Below are 17241 nucleotides of genomic sequence, written 5' to 3' on the forward strand. Positions count from 1 at the left end.
AGGCAAAACAATCCATTATGCAATTGGTCAAGAAATGTGTCTGAGGGGGTGGGACAGGATCTGGCCAGTCCTTGGCAAGCCCCTAGCTGGGAAGATGAAAGGAGGGCTATAGATGGGAGTAAAGCAGCTATTAGACATATGGCATGAGTACACAGGCAGGAGCCATTCTATCTAGAGGGGGATATGGAGGCTGAGGGAAAGGGCAACTTGCAACACCCCAGGTTTTCTCAGTGGAGCAAGATGTCTCCAGTGGTTAGGGAAAAGCAGTTCTGAGGTTTTGCACGTCCTTAGCATCCGACCCTGTCTCTCCCACATCATGTACCCCTGCCATTTCAGAGTCTCTCACCAAAGACACATTGAGAATCTCCCCTCTCCAGTTCCTTAGTTTAAGCATCCATGGTCCTTTCCTGGGGTATCTGGCACTCCTCTCAGAAGTATCATCAGCTACGAAAGGCATAAAGCTGTCCATGAGGTAACCAGAGTTCAATTCAAAACACAAGTAGATGGACCTCCACACTGTTACCAGATGAGTAGGGAGAACCATACGCAAGAATCGAAGATCATATCAAAATCTCTCAATCTATAGATGAGGAAAGGGGCACATGGCAAATTATTGGCAGAAAGGGGGCCAGAACCCTGGGATTTGGCCTCAATCAAACCATCCCTTCATTTCTGTACCTGTAATGCTATCTAAAGGAAGTGAATTGATGCTAGTTGTGTGATCTACTAAACTTCTGATTAAAAAGAACCTTTTGGGGGCACCTGGGTGGCTCAGTCAGTTAAGTGTCCAACTTCAGCTCAGGTCATGATCTCGTAGTTTGTGAGTTTGAGCCCTGCTTTGGGCCCTGTGCTGACAGTGAGGACCCTGCTTGGGATTCTCTCTCTCTTCCTCTCTCTCTCTCTAAATAAATACAACTTAAGAAAAAAGAACCTTTTAAAGGCCTGTTTTAGATTTTTAAAAAACACTTGCTAATATCTTTCATGTCAGTGACCATTGATATTATTCCTGGTCACTGAAAAGTACACAAAATTGTGTCACAAATGATGTTTAGCTAGCCACGCACTTTAACCAAAAAGAACCACGTGAAAAAGAAAAACCAAGCTCTAAGAATTAAATTCTGACTCCAGCTCTCCTCCTAATTTTTAGGCACTTCCTGCTTCCTTCCACATGACTCATTTTCACTATGACACTGATAAGTGCAGGAAGGCCTGGTAAAGATTTGTGAGCACATTTTTTTTTCAAATTGTCTCTATAAGGTGGCTCTAAAATGTGAACATGCAGAGGCAAGAGATAGGGTCTATTTCGGTTTTAGATATTTAATTTGTTTTGCTGCTGAATCAGTAAGCAGTACCAATGAAGAAGATCCAGGAGGCCGACTGGTGCAGGTTATCTACAACAATATAAAATCCCACCCTTCTGTGGCCCCCTCTTTGTTCAGTTCTTGGCCCCATCATGTATCTAGAAAATTCTTGGCGTCATGAATATGATGAGTCTAGACAGTCTCTAGAATACAAACTTCTGAGTCTGCAGACTCCTGCTGTCCTGGGATGAGCTGATTTACATGATGAAAATGATTATTACAGGGGCGCCTGGGTGGCTCAGTTGGTTAAGCATCCAAATCTTGATCTCGGCTCAGGTCAAGATCTCACAGTTTGTGGGATCGAGCTCCACATCAGGTTCTGGGCTGAGTGTGGAACCTGCTTGGGAATCTCTGTCTCCCTCGCTCTCTGCCTCTCCCCCACCCATGCCTTCTCTCTCAAAATAAATAAACTTAAAAAAAAAAGAAAATGATCATTACAGAACATGACTGCAAGAACTCTGTAAGGGATAGGACTTTGCAAAGAAGACGATGACACATTTTTATATAAATTATCTTTATTTCTGTAGCATACAAAAGGTATAAATATGATTTATGTAAAACCAATCAGCTGCACGCTTAAGCAGAAAGTACAAGGAGCTGGGGGATAGATGTCTCTGAGCTGAACAGAGAGGAGGAAGCAGGATTAGATCCAGTAGTCCCATCAGGCTCCCTTTCCCCAGACACTGTCATATACGCAACCGGAGAGAAGTGAACAGCTTTCTGTTTTCAACAAGGGTTGATCGGACAGTCCATCAGGACGGTGGTGCCAGAGGCCTGAAGGGCTTTAGGGCACTTCTATGAATGAGGCACTTGATAGGAAGCATGCCTGAGATGGAAACCAGCCATGTCAAAACCAAGCAGATAGGATTTGCCAGCAGGGGATGAGTAAAGAGTCTTTTCATCTCCCACATCTCTTTCCTTCCCATTGCTATTTGATGTGGAGCAAGGAACAACAGGAAGCGGGGACGAAAAGGAAGTCCACAGAAAGGAAATATGATGGACCAACAGCCACTGATCCCTTGCCCCACGCTGGCCAACAGCTCAGTGCACACTGGGAGTTGAACAATGCTGAATGTAGAACTCACAAAGTTCTTGGATTCTCAAGATTCAGATGCATTCTGAGACTGGTGAACTAGTAGCAAGCAGAGTCATATGGTTTGTTGGGAGGTGCTAACAATCTGAAAGACTTGGCAAAACTCTTATGATCTGTGAGGAAAAGTGACAGGAGTGTGATCTCTACCAATGAGCCAGGCTTTAGGGAGCTGATAATATTTAGGTTAAGAAGAGAGGCCCAAAGCTCCACCTAACAAGGTCCACAGAGCTCAGAGTCAGCTAGCTGGTCCTCACCAAAGCCTCCCTGCCACCTCTCTGCACAATGACAACAAGTTTCGAATATATAATGTTCTCTTACTTCTTACATGGTCTATAGGTGTGTGTGTCCCTTTATACTAATGGCTCCATGTAATAGAGCTGTAGGAAGCACTCCTGGATTGGAAATGAAGGCAACTGTCAAATCACCCTGTCTTAACTAGACTAAGTCACCCCTAGACTTTATGCTTTCAGCCTAAACTGAAATTAAGACAACTGCATACGTTTCTCACATCCCTGATCACAACAAGTTTGGCCACAGCCACTTTGAGATTGCTGCTGGCCGACCTACTCTGAGGGAAGAAAGGGAAGAGGGGGACTGTGACATCAGTGCCTTCCAAGCCCCAGGGGGAAAGTAAGCTAGCCCCACCAAAGAAATACCACACTCCCTCTGATAAAGGCAGTGCAATGCCCGATTTATTTCCTAGTGAGAACTTCTTCCCATAGGGAGGGTAAAGTGGCTGGCACTGGCTTCCCCCATGGGTACTTCAGGTAGGACAGCAGAATTAAGCCACCTGTGTGGACTCAAAATGATCACTAATGGGGGTTTTTCCCAGTTCTGAGGGTAAATGATGCTCTGGAAACGACTGTCACCAAAACAAGGTAAAAGCAAGGCTTACTTAATAACAACAAAAGGTAAAATAAAAAATTTTTTAACCCCCACGTTGGGCATAATACTTACTTGAAAAAAAATTTTTTTAAATAAATTTTTAAGGGGTACCTGGCTGGCTTAGTCGGTAGAGCATGTGACTTTTGATCTCAGGGTCATGAGTTTAAGCCTCACGTTGGGCGTAAAACTTACTTAAAAAATAAAAAATAGAAAAATAAAAAACAGGTAAAAGCTATATGGATGTAGCCTTTTCAGATCCAATTTATGGGACCGTTGCTTCCCAGAGATATGCATTTCCCACTCATATGTTGTCATGACCACGGGCCCATTCTGGAAGATGCCCAGGTAACTTACAGAAATATACCTGGAGCAGGGGTCAGCAAACTATGGCCCACAGGCCAAATCTGGCCTGCTGCCTGTTTTTGTTAATGATGTTTCAGTGGAACACAGCTGCACTCATTCGTTTATGAGCTGGCCATGCCTGTGTTTGCAATACAACAACAGAGCTGAGCAGCTGTGAGAGCCTCTCTGACCATTTACAAAAACAGTTTGCAGACTGAAGACCGAAGGCAATTTAGGGAACTATCCCACTCAGGAAAGGTCTTCAAGAAAAAAGACCCAAGTATTTACTCATTAGAACCTGATTCTAGCTGTACATTTCCAAGCACAGGAAATCGGACCCTTGAGGGCACAGAATCTGTTGGGCAATAACTTCCAGAGTCGCCAATGTGCCCTGAACAAGAAGCTCTCTGTGCTTTGAACAATCTGTCCCCCACGTTAAGCTGTGATCCCTGACCAGGTCCGTGAAACCCAGAGAAGTTGGGTGCATGTGTACATATACGCATGTGTATGCACATGTACCTATGTACACATGCACACGTGTATGTACACATACATACATACAGGGATTACTCCCAAAGGGGCAGGCAGTCACTCTTCAGTCCTGGGGCAAAAGCAAAGGAAGTGACTCAAAGCTGTGAGTGAGAAAACTCAGCCCTTTTTCTTTCTCTTATTCACATGCTAGCTTGCTGTCAAAGCTGGAAAGTCCAATGGCAAAGGCCTGAAGTGCACACAGTGGGTAGTTGTAGTCCAGGGTGAACACATCGTCTGCCACACGTCCAAACTGCATGACTATGTAGTCAGCTAGGAAAAGAAAGAAATTAGGACATTAGAAAATAGTGGGGCTGTACTGGGGAAAAGCCTATGAAAGATACAGGGAAAAAAATCCTTCAGATCGATCAGTTAATCACCAAGTCTCTTTAAAATGGGAAACTTTGAGAAGGATGGAAAGAGGCATTGACAAGAGTATCTGCTAACCATGAGCCAAGCTTCTATTACTATTCCTCTCAAATACAGAGAGCAGGAGACCACTCATGACTAGCATGACAGGACAAGAGGAGGGAACAGTACAAGCTCCAAGGACCAGAGTTTGAATGAGGGTCATTTGCATCTGCTTCCCAAACAGTGGTTCAGAAGTTTTACTCTAAAGGGCTGCCTGGGTGGCTCCGTCGGTTAAGCATCTTCTGACTGTTGATTTCAGCTCGGGTCATGACCTCAAGGTTCATGAGATTGAGCCCCACACAGGACTCCAAGCTGTCAGCACGCAGAGCCTGCTTGAGATTCTCTCTTGTGCGCTCTCTCTCAAAAATAAACATTTTTTTTAAAAAAGAAGTTTTATTTTAAACTACACTTCAATCTTTCCAAAGAAATCATTTCTTTCTTAAATAATTTTCCCCTGGGGGTGTGTGGGGGGGCACCTGGGTGGCTCAGGCGGTTGAGCAACCAACTTTAGCTGAAGTCATGATCTCATGGGTTGTGAGTTTTGAGCCCTGCATCAGGCTTGCTGCTGTCAGTACGGAGCCCACTTCAGATCCTCTGTCTCCCCTCTCTCTCTGCCCCTCCCCAGCTCATGCTATTTCTCTCAAAAATAAATAAACATTTAACTAATAATAACAATAATTCTCCCCTGGGCAGAACTTCCTGTCAATGATAGGAAGTGCTCATTTCCCCACCGTGTAAGGGCATCTTTCCTCCTATTCCCGCCCAACCCTTCCTGCAGGCTCACGGTCATTCTCGTGGACTATCTGAAAGTTCTTCACAGATGCCTGAGTGACCCGGCCGTGGAAGTTCAGGACATAAGACTGTGTGTCGTCATTCCAGACTGGGGACTTGTTGTGCAGTTCAATCAAGTTTTCCATGGTTTTGTTCTGCCATTTGGAAAGCAAGCTCTCGTGGTCCTGTTTGAAGAGAAAAATCACTGCTTTGTACTGAGAACCACAGGAAATCATTCACTTTCAGCTCTGTGAAGTAAAAGGTAGAGTAGGAGAGTATTTCCTCCATTGCAGAAAGGGTACAACAGAAACAAAGAAAGCCCACAGTGAAGGCAGCTTTTAAAAATTGTGGTAGATTATCTAGCATCGCTCTTGGCAGACCAAGCGGTTTCAAATCAACCGCTTTCGCAATTCTGCTGCAACGGCCCTCATCCTGAGGTTCGGGACTGATCACTCTCGTGAAGAACGGTATGAGCCACACTCCACTTTGGGATTCTGTAAGAATCAATACTTTTTTGTAGTGATCTCATCTGTACTGTATTCTTGTCTTTGAGGTTCCTTTGTTGATTAAATACGTTCTTACTTACATTTCGTGGCCGAAATGGGATCCGTTCATGATTCATATTCATTCCTGGAATGATCACAGACATTTTCCTAGGACCTTTAAATCCAAGTACATTTGTTTCCTGGAAGACAGAATAAGGCAGGAATTTGAAAACGGAAAGGAAAAACACATGACTTTCTCGGGCATGTAAAATGTCCAGTGATGATGTCAAAAACACTAAAAACTATTTTATTACTTTACTGTAGGTGAACAAAGAGACAGAGAGTCAAAACAAGGAAGGTAATACTGTACCTCCTTTTAAACCTAATTTGAACACTTGAATTTAAAACAGATTCTATTGGCTTAAAACTTTATTCTCTTTACTCTTAAGTGAAACTTGAGACAACTGTGAGCACTTTCCAATTTTGTCCTCAACACAGGGGCGCCTGGGTGGCTCAGTCAGTTAAATGTCTGACTCTTGATTTCAGCTCCGCTTATAATCTCACAGTAGTGAGATCCAGTGCAGAGCCAGCTAGGGATTCTCTCTCCCCCTCTCTCTCTGCCCCTCCCTCATTCATGAGCACATGGTCTCTCTCAAAATAAATAAATAAACTTAAAAAAACTAACTTTGGGGGCGCCTGAGTGGCTCAGTCAGTTAAGCATCCGGCCTTTGGTTTCAGCTAAGGTCATGATGTCACAGTTGTGAGTTCAGGCCCCACATCAAGCTCTGTGCTGACAGTACAGAGCCTGTTTGGAATTCTCTCTCTCTGCCCCTAACCCACTTGCTCTCTCAAAATAAATAAATAAACTAAAAAATATTTTATTTTTTAATTTTGTCATCATCAATAAATATTTATTTCCCAATGAGGACATATGATATACAATGAGAATTACAGCTTAAATTATATAGGGAATGTACCAGGAAGTAAAAACTTCAAATGCCTGTATCCACATTAGGAATATAATCAGTGGTATTGTAATAGCCATATATTCAGGACAGATGGTAGCCACATTTGTTGTGAACACAGCATAATGTATAAACTTGTCAATCACTAAGTTGTATACCTGAAATTAATGTAACATTATGTGTCACCTATATAAATAAAAAATAATGATCATAATACTATACTGTACATTTGAAAGTTGCTAAGAGAGTAGATCTTAAAAGTTCTTATAAGAAAAACAGCTGTAACCATGCGTGGTGATGGATATTAACTAAACTTAATAACTAAACTTATTAACTGAATGTGATGATCATTTTGCAATATATACATATATATAAAATCATTACATTATACATATGAAACTAATATGCCAATTAGACCTCAATTAAAAAAAAAAACAACAAACCTAGGAGCACCTGGGTGGCTGTGGGTACAGCCTGCTTGGGATTCTTTCTCTCTCCCTCTAACTCTCTCTCCTGCTTTCTCTCTAAACACATACTTTCTCTCTAAAATAAATAAAATGAAAACTAAAAATGAAAAAAAAAAAAAACCTAAAAAACCTTAAATGCCTGTCAGGCCAGGCAGATTATATATGAATAAAATAAGCACATTAAAAAGGTAAATATATACGCTTGTATGTATACCTATACATATATACATGTACACGTGTACATATATATGGAAGTTATGCATAGTTAAAACATGTAATGGAGAAATGAAACTAGGAGAAAAAAAACTATACATTATAAAAATATTAAGTTAGCCATTTAATTTCACAACATTTCATGGGAAATGATGAGATTAATTCCAATTTATGAAAAAGTTGTGACTTTGGGATCAAAGCAACAGGTTAAGTCAGGTTAATTGCTTCTTATTTTCTTTTACTCAATGACTTTTGAGTGCTTACCATGCACCGGGCCCTGTGCTAGTGGGGATGTAGCAGAGAATAAGAGTTTACAAGAGAAGGTTCGTGTGGCACAAGCAGTAACAAGTATAATGTGTGAGTTACTAGAGGAAGCACGGGGGCCATGGGGATGTATACATACAAAGGTCAACTCTATCAAATGTTCAGAAAAGACTTCTCCGATGGCATCAGTTGGTTAGACAAAGGACAAGGAGGGGGAAAGGAGAGGCTCTAGGGTAAGGAAAGATCACATGGTGCAGCAAGGCAATGACAGGGGGCTGTTATGTCTCCCATTATGGGAACAGGACAGGGCCAGGGCCGTTAGAAGAGCCTGGAGGAAAGGCCAAAGCATTAGGGCTTTTTTCTGTATGCAGTGGGTAGTCACTAAATGCTGTGAAGCAAGAGAACCACAGGATTTACTGGCACTGTATTTTAGAAAAGATCCATCTGGCAGCAGTATAGAGTGAATCAGGGAAACTAAAAGTAAAGAGAGATCAGTTTCCACTTTGTTGTAACCTCTGGCCAGTGGGTAAGAGATAATAAAGGACTGAATTAATACAATGGCATTAGGAAATAAAAGAGCAGACAAGAAATGTTTTTAAAAAATTAAAAACAACCAAACTTGGTAATTCATAAATAATTAAAATGAATATACAGAAAAAACGATACCAGCAACAGAAAAAAGGGGGATCATAGAGATAGAAACAAGCTTGGGAGGGAAGATAGTGAGTTCAGTATTGGTTAGGTTTAAAGGGCCAGCAGGACACCCAGGAGATTAAGGAAAAGACTCAGGAAAAGAGTGCGTTCTGAGACTGGCACGTACGTAACAGATGGCTGCCAGCTCCTGCCGGGTATAGGCCTTCTCTACCAGACCCTGGGCCTTGGCTGGGCTGACACCGTGATCGTAAACTGTAAACTTGGTCCCCATGAGGTTGGATCTAGAATCAAGAGGAAAAAGTCGCCATTAATGATCTATATTTTTGCTCCTACACAAATACAAATCTAGGACAGGTATGTAACAGAGTGGAAGTCCATTTGCCTGTTCTCCAAATGTTCATCACTACTTTTTCAAAGATCACTCATTAAATAAGGGACTTAGATTTTCTGTTAACTTTTATGTTTTTTTAAGATTACAACATCAGTACATGCTCATTGCAAAGAAGATATGGATTGTTTTGGGTCACCTGCGTGTCTCAGTCTCTTGAGTGTCCGACTTTGGCTCATGTCACAATCTCACAGTTCATTGAGTTCGAGCCCTGCATCAGGCTCTCTGCTGTCAGCTCAGAGCCTGCTTGGGATCCTCTGTCCCCTCTCTCTCTGCCCCTCCCCTGCTCATACTCTCTCTCAAAAATGAATAAACATTTAAAAAAAAAAAAAAGAAAAAAGAAATTGTTCTAAAACAACAGGAATAAAAGTATCAGAAAGAATAGATCAGTAAAACAAGGCTGCACTCACCTGAGTTTGCCAATGTAACTTTCCCCTTCACGAGATAAATCTGTTGGATCAGTGGAGATAAGATAGTTGGATGTTTTGCTCTTTTTCCGCTTTCTACCTGCAAGAAGAAATATCTGGAAAAAGAAAAAAATGTCAGTCAAAAATGTCAAGAGAACCACCGTGGCTTATTCCTTTTTTTTTTTTTTAAGTTTATTTATTTTTGAAAGAGAGACAGCATGAGTGGGGAAGGGGCAGGGAGAGAGGGAGACAGAGGATTCCAAGCAGGCTCCGCGTTGTCAGCACCAAACCTGATGCAGGGCTCGAGCTCACGAACCATGAGATCCTGACCTGGGCTGAAGTCAGGCACTTAACCGACTGAGCCACCCAGGTGCCCCATCCCATCCTTCTAATTCTTTACTGCAGCTGCTTTCCTCATATTCCTTTTTGTATCTTCAGTGATATGAATACTGTTGTATTTATGCATCCTTCCTAAATCCCACTAGACTTGGACAATGACAGGGAAGCAGGAGAATGGCAGTAGCTAAGGAAGGGACTTTGAAATCAGACACAGGTTTGAGTCTGGCTCTGCCACGTATTAGTGTGACTTGAGGCGGGTATGTCACTCTCTATGCCCCAGTTACTCATCTATGAAGCAGGGATAAGAAATCCTATCTCACAAGATTGTGATAAGGATTATAGGAGATATTATATACATGAAGCATTTAGCACATGCCTGGTACAGCATAAACAATAAATAGTGGTTATAACAATAATGATATAAATCATCATCTCATTTCTGTGCTGTTAAAATCATCCACTTAGACCTGGCAGCAGCAATACAAAATACATTGTTCATTAGCAAGTATTAAATTGCCTCAAATTTGTATTTAAAGTAAATTAGAATTCCTAAAGTGAGAAATAAGACATTTCACTTGCATGTTGTTCCGTATTTCCACTTCCTCCTATCCCCTAAAGCTTGCTCTTTCTTCCACAATGTCATGTTCTACCATAATTAAAATAAAAACCAAAGAGCACACAGTAACACCCTCCCCCTGCCAAAAAGTTGGATAGAGGTGCAAATAATTACATTCAAATATTCTCCTCTACTTTCTTATATTCTGGATAAAACTTTTTTCTTTGGGGTGGAACAGATTTTGCCTATGAGACTATGAGCTCTTTCTTTGAAGACAGAACACAGCACCTGGGAGTTAGGAAGTACAATCTGCTTCCAGATGACTTAGTCTGTTACCAGTGCTGTTCCTCTATCCTAAGGCCCTTCAACAATCTATTCCCACAACATTCTTCCCCTCTATTTCAAGGTTTGTCTTAAGAATCAATTCTTAGGGTGGCTAAAATGAACAAATCAGGAGACTATAGATGCTGGAGAGGATGTGAAGAAATGGGAACCCTCTTGCACTGTTGCTGGGAATGCAAACTGGAAAACAGTGTGGAGTTTCCTCAAAAAATTAAAAATAGATCTACCCTATGACCCAGCAATAGCACCGCTAGGAATTTACCCAAGGGATACAGGAGTCCTGATGCATAGGGGCACATGTACCCCAATGTTTATAGCAGCACTCTCAACAATAGCCAAATTATGGAAAGAGCCTAAATGTCCATCAACTGATGAATGGATAAAGAAATTATGGTTTATATACACAATGGAATACTACCTGGCAATGAGAAAGAATGAAATATGGCCTTTTGTAGCAACATGGATGGAACTGGAGAGTGTTATGCTAAGTGAAATAAGTCATACAGAGAAAGACAGATACCATATGTTTTCACTCTTATGTGGATCCTGAGAAACTTAACAGAAGACCATGGGGGAGAAGAAGGAAAAAAAAAATTAGAGAGGGAGGGAGGCAAACCATAAGAGACTCTTAAAAACTGAGAATAAACAGGGTTGATGGAGGGTGGGAGGGAGGAGAAAGTGAGTGATGGGCATTGAGGAGGGCACCTGTTGGGATGAGCACTGGGTGTTGTATGGAAACCAATTTGACAATAAATTTCATATTTAAAAAACAAAGAATCAATTCTCAGGGTGCCCAGGTGGCTAAGTAGATTGAGCGTCCAGCTCTTGGTTTTGGCTCAGGTCATGATCCTGGAGTCGTGGGATTGAGCCCATGTCAGGCTCTGTGCTGAGTGTGGAGTCTGCTTGGGATTCTCTCTCTCTCTCTCTCTCTCTCTCTCTCTCTCTCTCTCTCTCTCACTCTCCCCCCACCCCCGTCCCTCTCTCCCACACTCACTCTCCCAAATAAATAAAAGAAAAATATTTAAAAAAAATGTTTTTAGTGTTTTATTTATTTTTTGAGACAGCGTGAGTGGGGGAGGGGCAGAAAGAGAGGGGGACAGAGGATCCAAAGTGGGCTCCATGCTGACAGGCTGACAGCACCAAGTCTAATGCGGGACTCTGAGATCAGGACCTGAGCCAAAGTCATTCACTTAACCAACTAAGCCACCCAGGCACCCCTAAACAAAAAAAAAAAAATTTTTAAAAGAATCATTTCTCATACCTTCCGATTTTCATCTTTTTCCAAGTGCATATAGTAAGTGGGGAAGAGACCCCGATCCATTCCTTTTTTATCCCTGGTTATCCGACACTTTACTGTAATACCCCGAGGGGCAGGACTATATGCAAAGTCCTCCAAATTCTCCACTTCTCCCAGCTGGTTATCACTTTGTTGGGCTGCAGTACCATAAGCTCCTGTATCCTGAAAGAACAGCCACATGTGAGCGATAGAGGTTGGATCAGAAAACTTGTTATTCTTATCAAGAAACAACATACAAAATAATTTAGTGACTTATCCCTATGTCTCTAGTCTTCTGACAAAATAAAGGGAAACTCTGAGAAGTGAAATAGGCATATGAATATTGGGAATAATGAAGGAGCCAAGTACAAAAGTGGGATATAACTTCACAATAGCTGGCTTGAAACACAAGAAATTTAGGGGGGGGTCATGAACTTTAAGACTAAATTTGAGCTTAAATCTTTTGAAAGAGGGGCACCTGGGTGGCTCAGTTGGTTAAACATCTGACAGGCTCAGGTCATGATCTCATGGTTCATAAGTTCAAGCCCCGCATCAGGCTCTCCACTCTTAGCACAGAGCCCACTTTGAGTCCTTTGTCCCTCCCCTTCTCTGCCCCTCCCCTTCTCTGCCCTTTTCCTACACGCGCATGTGCATGCACTCTCTCTTTCTCTCTCTCAAAAATAAAACATTTTTAAAAATCTTTTGAAGGAACCCTCATTCAGTAATCCTGTTTAAATATTAGAGATGCATTTGGGAAATAGTTAAATAAGTTCCAAAGGAAGAAGTTTCAGAACTACGTACTGTGGTTGATTTCTGGCTGGATGCAGAATTGGGTCTCTCTGCATCTGAATATGGCGAATGACATAATTTCTTTCCTTCTTCTTCCCCATCAGTCTCCTCTTCATCAAAGTTCAAACTACCTGAGATACCTGGAAGAAAGGAAGAACTGTCAAAACTGCCAACACTGGTTTAAAAACTAAATCTTCAAACCAAAATAATTTTAATTTTCTTGCTTAAAACATCCCAGCTATTCTGACTTAAAATGTAGCTATTTTATCCAAATTTTGACAGCTCTTTCTTCATATTCTCACTCAGATCTATCCCTTGTTTTCCGTTTCCACTGTTGTCATGTATCTGATACAGAATTAATATCCAGAATACATAAAGCACTCCTACAACAATAGCAAAATAAACAACCCAATTCAGAAATAGGTAAAGAACATGAATAGACATTTCTTCAAAGAAGATATGTAAGTGGCCAATAAGCCCATGAAAAGATGCTCACTGCTAAGTGAAATATGCCGTCACAAAAGGACAAATATTAAAAAAAAAAGGACAAATATTTTATGATTCCACTTATATGAGAAATCTAGAGTAGTCAAACTCATAGAGACAGAAAGTAGAATAGTGGTTACCTGGGATGCAGGGCATAGAAGAATGGGGAGTTATTATTTAATGATATAGAGTTTTATGGGAAGATGAAAAAGTTCTGGAGATGGATGGTGGTGATAGTTGCACAACAATGTGACTGTACTTAATGTCACTGACCTGTACACTTAAAAATGGGTAAAATAATAAATTTTATGTTATGTGTATTTTACCACAGTTTTAAAAATTCAATGATCTAGGGGCACCTGTGTGGCTCAGTTGGTTAAGCGTCCGACTTCAGCTCAGGTCATGATCTCGCAGTTTGTGAGTTCAAGCCCTGCGTTGGGCTCTGTGCTGACAGCTCAGAGCCTGGAGCCTGCTTCAGGTTCTGTGTCTCCCTCTCTCCCTGCCCCTCTCCTGCTTGCCCTCTGTCTCTCTCTCAAAAATAAATAAACTTAAAAAATTAAAATATAAATAAAAAATATATAAATAAATAGTCTATTGTTCTCTACTACACCAGTTACTTTTTCGTTTTCCAGAATTTTGTTCATCTCTAAGTCTAGTTAACTAATTTGAGTTGGGAATGTTTGAAATGCCTTAGATTTATGAAGCATCTTTTTTTAATTTTAATTTTTTAATTTAATTTAATTTTTTGTTAAGATGAAATTTATTGTCAAATTGGTTTCCATACAACAGTCAGTGCTCATCCCAACAGGTGCCCTCCTCAATACCCCTCACCCACCCTCCCCTCCCTCCCACCCCCCCATCAACCCTCAGTTTTTCTCTGTTTTTAAGAGTGTCTTATGTTTTGGCTCCCTCCCTCTCTAACTTTTTTTTTTTCTTCCTCTCCCCCATGGTCTTCAGTTAAGTTTCTCAGGATCCACATAAGAGTGAAAACACATGGTATCTGTCTTTCTCTGTATGACTTATTTCACTTAGCATCACACTCTTCAGTTCCATCCACGTTGCTACAAAAGGCCATATTTCATTCTTTCTCTTTGCCACGTAGTATCCCATTTATTTTTATTTTTTTATGAAGCATCTTTTATGAAAAATTAAAAATTATTTGATTAAAAACTATTTTCTCATTTTATCCTCACATTTATATGAGTTCAAAGAGGAGATACTGGTAGTCTTTCTTGTTTTGTTTCTTGTTTGTTTATGGATCATATCTAGGGAGGAACACAGACATAAAATAAAGTGTGATGTGTGTTGTCAGAGAAGTATAGTACTCAAATTTATATGTGATAATATCAGGCTGAGGAAGAATCATTTGCCCAAGAGAAAGACACAGAGCCAAGACTGAAACTAAATTCCCTTTTCTCTTTAGGATAAAGGTATCCCTCATATCCAAATTATGAATTTACAAGTAGACTTAAAAATAAGCAGTGTGGCTTTTTTCTCAAACCATTTCTGCTTACATTCAACCATCTCAGAGGACGGACAACTATGATCTATTCAGTTTGCATTATGACTTTCAGTGGCATGTTGAATAAAAGTGGTGAGAGTGGATATCCTTGTCTTGTTCCTGACCTTAGGGGAAAAGCTCTCAGTTTTTCCCCATTAAAGATGATGTTAGCTATAGGTTTTTCATATATGGCCTTTATTAAGTTTAGGTATGTTCCCTCTAAACCTACTTTGTTGAGAGTTTTTATCATGTTGAGAGTTTACTGCATCTATTGAAATGATCATATGGTTCTTGTTTCTCTTATTGATGTGATGTGGATTGATTTGCAAATATTGAGCCACCCTTGCAACCTAGGAATAAATTCCACTTGATTGTGGTGGATAATTTTTTAAGGTGTTGTTGGATTTGGTTTGCTAGTATTTTGTTGAGGATCTTTGCACCCATGTTCATTGGAGATACTGGCCTGTAGTTTTCTTTTTTCGTGATATCTTTATCTGGTTTTGGAACCAGGGTAATGCTGGTCTCATAGAATGAATTTGTAAGTCTTCCTTCCTCTTCTATTTTTTGGAATAGTTCGAGAAGAATAGGCATTAACTCTTCTTTAAATGTTTGGTAGAATTCGCTTCTGAAACCATCTGGTCCTGGACTTTTGTTTGTTGGGGAGTTTTTTTAAATTACTGATTCTATTTATTTTCTGGTAACCAATCTGTTCAAATTTTCTATTTCTTCCTGTTTCAGTTTTGGTAGGTTATGTGTTTCTAGGAATGTACCCACTTTTCTGTCCAATTAGTTGGCATATAGTTTTTCATAATATTCTAACTGTATTTCTGTGGGGTTGGTTGCTATTTCTCCTCTCATTTATTTGAATTCTTTGTCTTTTTTTTCTTGGTAAGTCTGGCTAGAGGTTTATCAATTTTATTGACTTTTTTCAAAGAACCAGCTCCTGGTTTCATTGATCTGTTCTATTATTTTTTTTAGTTTCTGTATCATTTATTTCTGCTCTAATCTTTATTATTTCTTTCCTTGTGATGGTTATTAGGCTTTGTTTGTTGTTCTTTTTCTAGCTCCTTTAGGTATAAGGTTAGGTTATTTGATACTTTTCTTGCTTCTTGAGGTAGTCTTGTATTGCTATATACTTCTCTCTTGGAATGGTTTTTGCTGCATCCCAAAGGTTTTGAACCTCTCCCTCTCTAAAAAAAAGAAATGCACGGTATGACTTCAATCTTTTTGAATTTGTTGGGGTTTGTTTTGTGGCCTAATATGTGATCTATTCTGGAGAATATTCTATGTACACTTGAAAAGAATGTGTATTCTGCTGTTTTAGGATGGAATGTTTTGAATACATCTGTGAAACCCATCTGATACATTGTGTCATTCAAAGTCATTGTTTCCTTATTGATTTTGTTTGGATGATCTGTCTATTGATATAAGTGGGGTGTTAAAGTCCCCTACTAGTATTGTATTACTATTGATTAGTTCCTCTATGTTTGTTGTTAACTGTTTTATATATTTGGGTACTCCAATGTTGGGTGCATATTTATAATTGTTATATCCTTTTTTTTTTTTTTTTTTTTTTTTTAATTTTACAGAGAGGGAGCACAAGCAGGGGTCAGGGGGAGAGGGAGACAGAATCTTAAGCATGCTCTACGCTCAGCATGGAGCCCAACATAGGGCTCAATCACACGACCCTAGGATCATGACCTAAGCTGAAATCAAGAGTTGGACACTCAACTGACTGAGCCACCCAGGCACCCCTACAATTGTTATTATTTTCTTGTTGTACTGTCACCTTTATGATTATATAGTGTCCTTCTTTTGTCTTGTTACAGTCTTTTTTTTAAAGGATTTTTAAAAAATGTATTTATTTGAGAGAGCACATATGAGTGGGGGAGGGACAGAGACAGAGAGAGGGAGAGGGAGAGAGGGAGAATGAATCCCAAGCAGGCTCTGCACTGTTAGCACAAAGCTTGATGCAGCACTCGATCTCATGAAAAGTGAGGTCATGACCTGGGCTGAAATCAAGATTCAGATGCTTAACCAACTGAGCCACCCAGGCCCTATAGCCTTTATTTTGTCTAAATAAGTATTGCTACTCTGGCTTTCTTTTGACATCCATTTGCATGATAAATGTTTCTCCATTCCCTCACTTTCAATCTGCAGGTATCTTTAGGTATAAAACGAGTCTCTTTAAACAGCATATGGATAGGCCTTTTTTTTTTTTTAATCTATTCTGTCACCCTTTCTTTTGATTGGAGTGTTTACTATTTATATTCAAAGTAATTATTGACAGATTTGTCTTCATTGCCATTTTATTACTTGCTGTGTGGTTGTTTCTGAAGATTTTCTCTGATCCTTTCTTGTCTTTCTTTCATGGTGCTGGGGTTTTTAATAATATATTTGGATTTCTTTCTCTTTATTCTTTGCATATTTATTAGTGGTTTTTGATTTGTGGTTAGCATTAGGTTTGCATATAACCTCTTCTGCATGTAGCAGCCTAATAGTCTATATTAAGTTGATGATCATTTAAGTTTGAACCCATTCCTTACTCCTCTCTTCCCCACTCCAAGTATATGATGTTATATTTTACATCATTTTATTTTGTGAGTTCCTTGACTGATTTTTTACAGAAAAATTCATTTTTACTGCTTTTAAATGTTTCCTACCTTAATATTGTCATTTTTGGTCTTTCCTTTCCATTCAAGGAGTCCTCTTTAATAT

The 17241-nt window shown here is 40.0% G+C and overlaps 1 protein-coding gene and 1 non-coding gene across 7 annotated transcripts in view; one reads left to right on the forward strand and one right to left on the reverse strand.

Annotated features, from left to right (window-relative positions):
- The first annotated feature begins 3448 nt into the window (after positions 1 to 3448).
- Positions 3449 to 3521, forward strand: TRNAK-UUU (transfer RNA lysine (anticodon UUU)). Its single transcript has one exon. It is a non-coding gene; the product is annotated as a tRNA-Lys (tRNA).
- A 793-nt stretch (positions 3522 to 4314) lies between these two features.
- The window catches only part of TULP3 (TUB like protein 3), a 64517-nt gene continuing 51590 nt past the window's right edge, over positions 4315 to 17241 (reverse strand). For 5 of the 6 annotated variants that reach the window (XM_019464841.2, XM_019464842.2, XM_019464838.2 and 2 more), the window contains 7 exons: positions 12549 to 12676; positions 11733 to 11930; positions 9238 to 9350; positions 8606 to 8720; positions 5978 to 6076; positions 5405 to 5576; positions 4315 to 4482 (listed from right to left, as the gene is read on the reverse strand). In XM_019464841.2, coding sequence (XP_019320386.1) covers positions 4349 to 4482; positions 5405 to 5576; positions 5978 to 6076; positions 8606 to 8720; positions 9238 to 9350; positions 11733 to 11930; positions 12549 to 12676 — 959 coding nt within the window. In that variant the 3' untranslated portion in view covers positions 4315 to 4348. The remainder of the gene's footprint in view (positions 4483 to 5404; positions 5577 to 5977; positions 6077 to 8605; positions 8721 to 9237; positions 9351 to 11732; positions 11931 to 12548; positions 12677 to 17241) is intronic. The other variant, XM_019464844.2, reaches the window with a different exon arrangement.

The sequence above is a fragment of the Panthera pardus genome, unplaced genomic scaffold (genome assembly GCF_024362965.1).
Source record: "Panthera pardus isolate Hobbes unplaced genomic scaffold, ASM2436296v1 HiC_scaffold_6, whole genome shotgun sequence".
Lineage (NCBI taxonomy): Eukaryota > Metazoa > Chordata > Mammalia > Carnivora > Felidae > Panthera > Panthera pardus.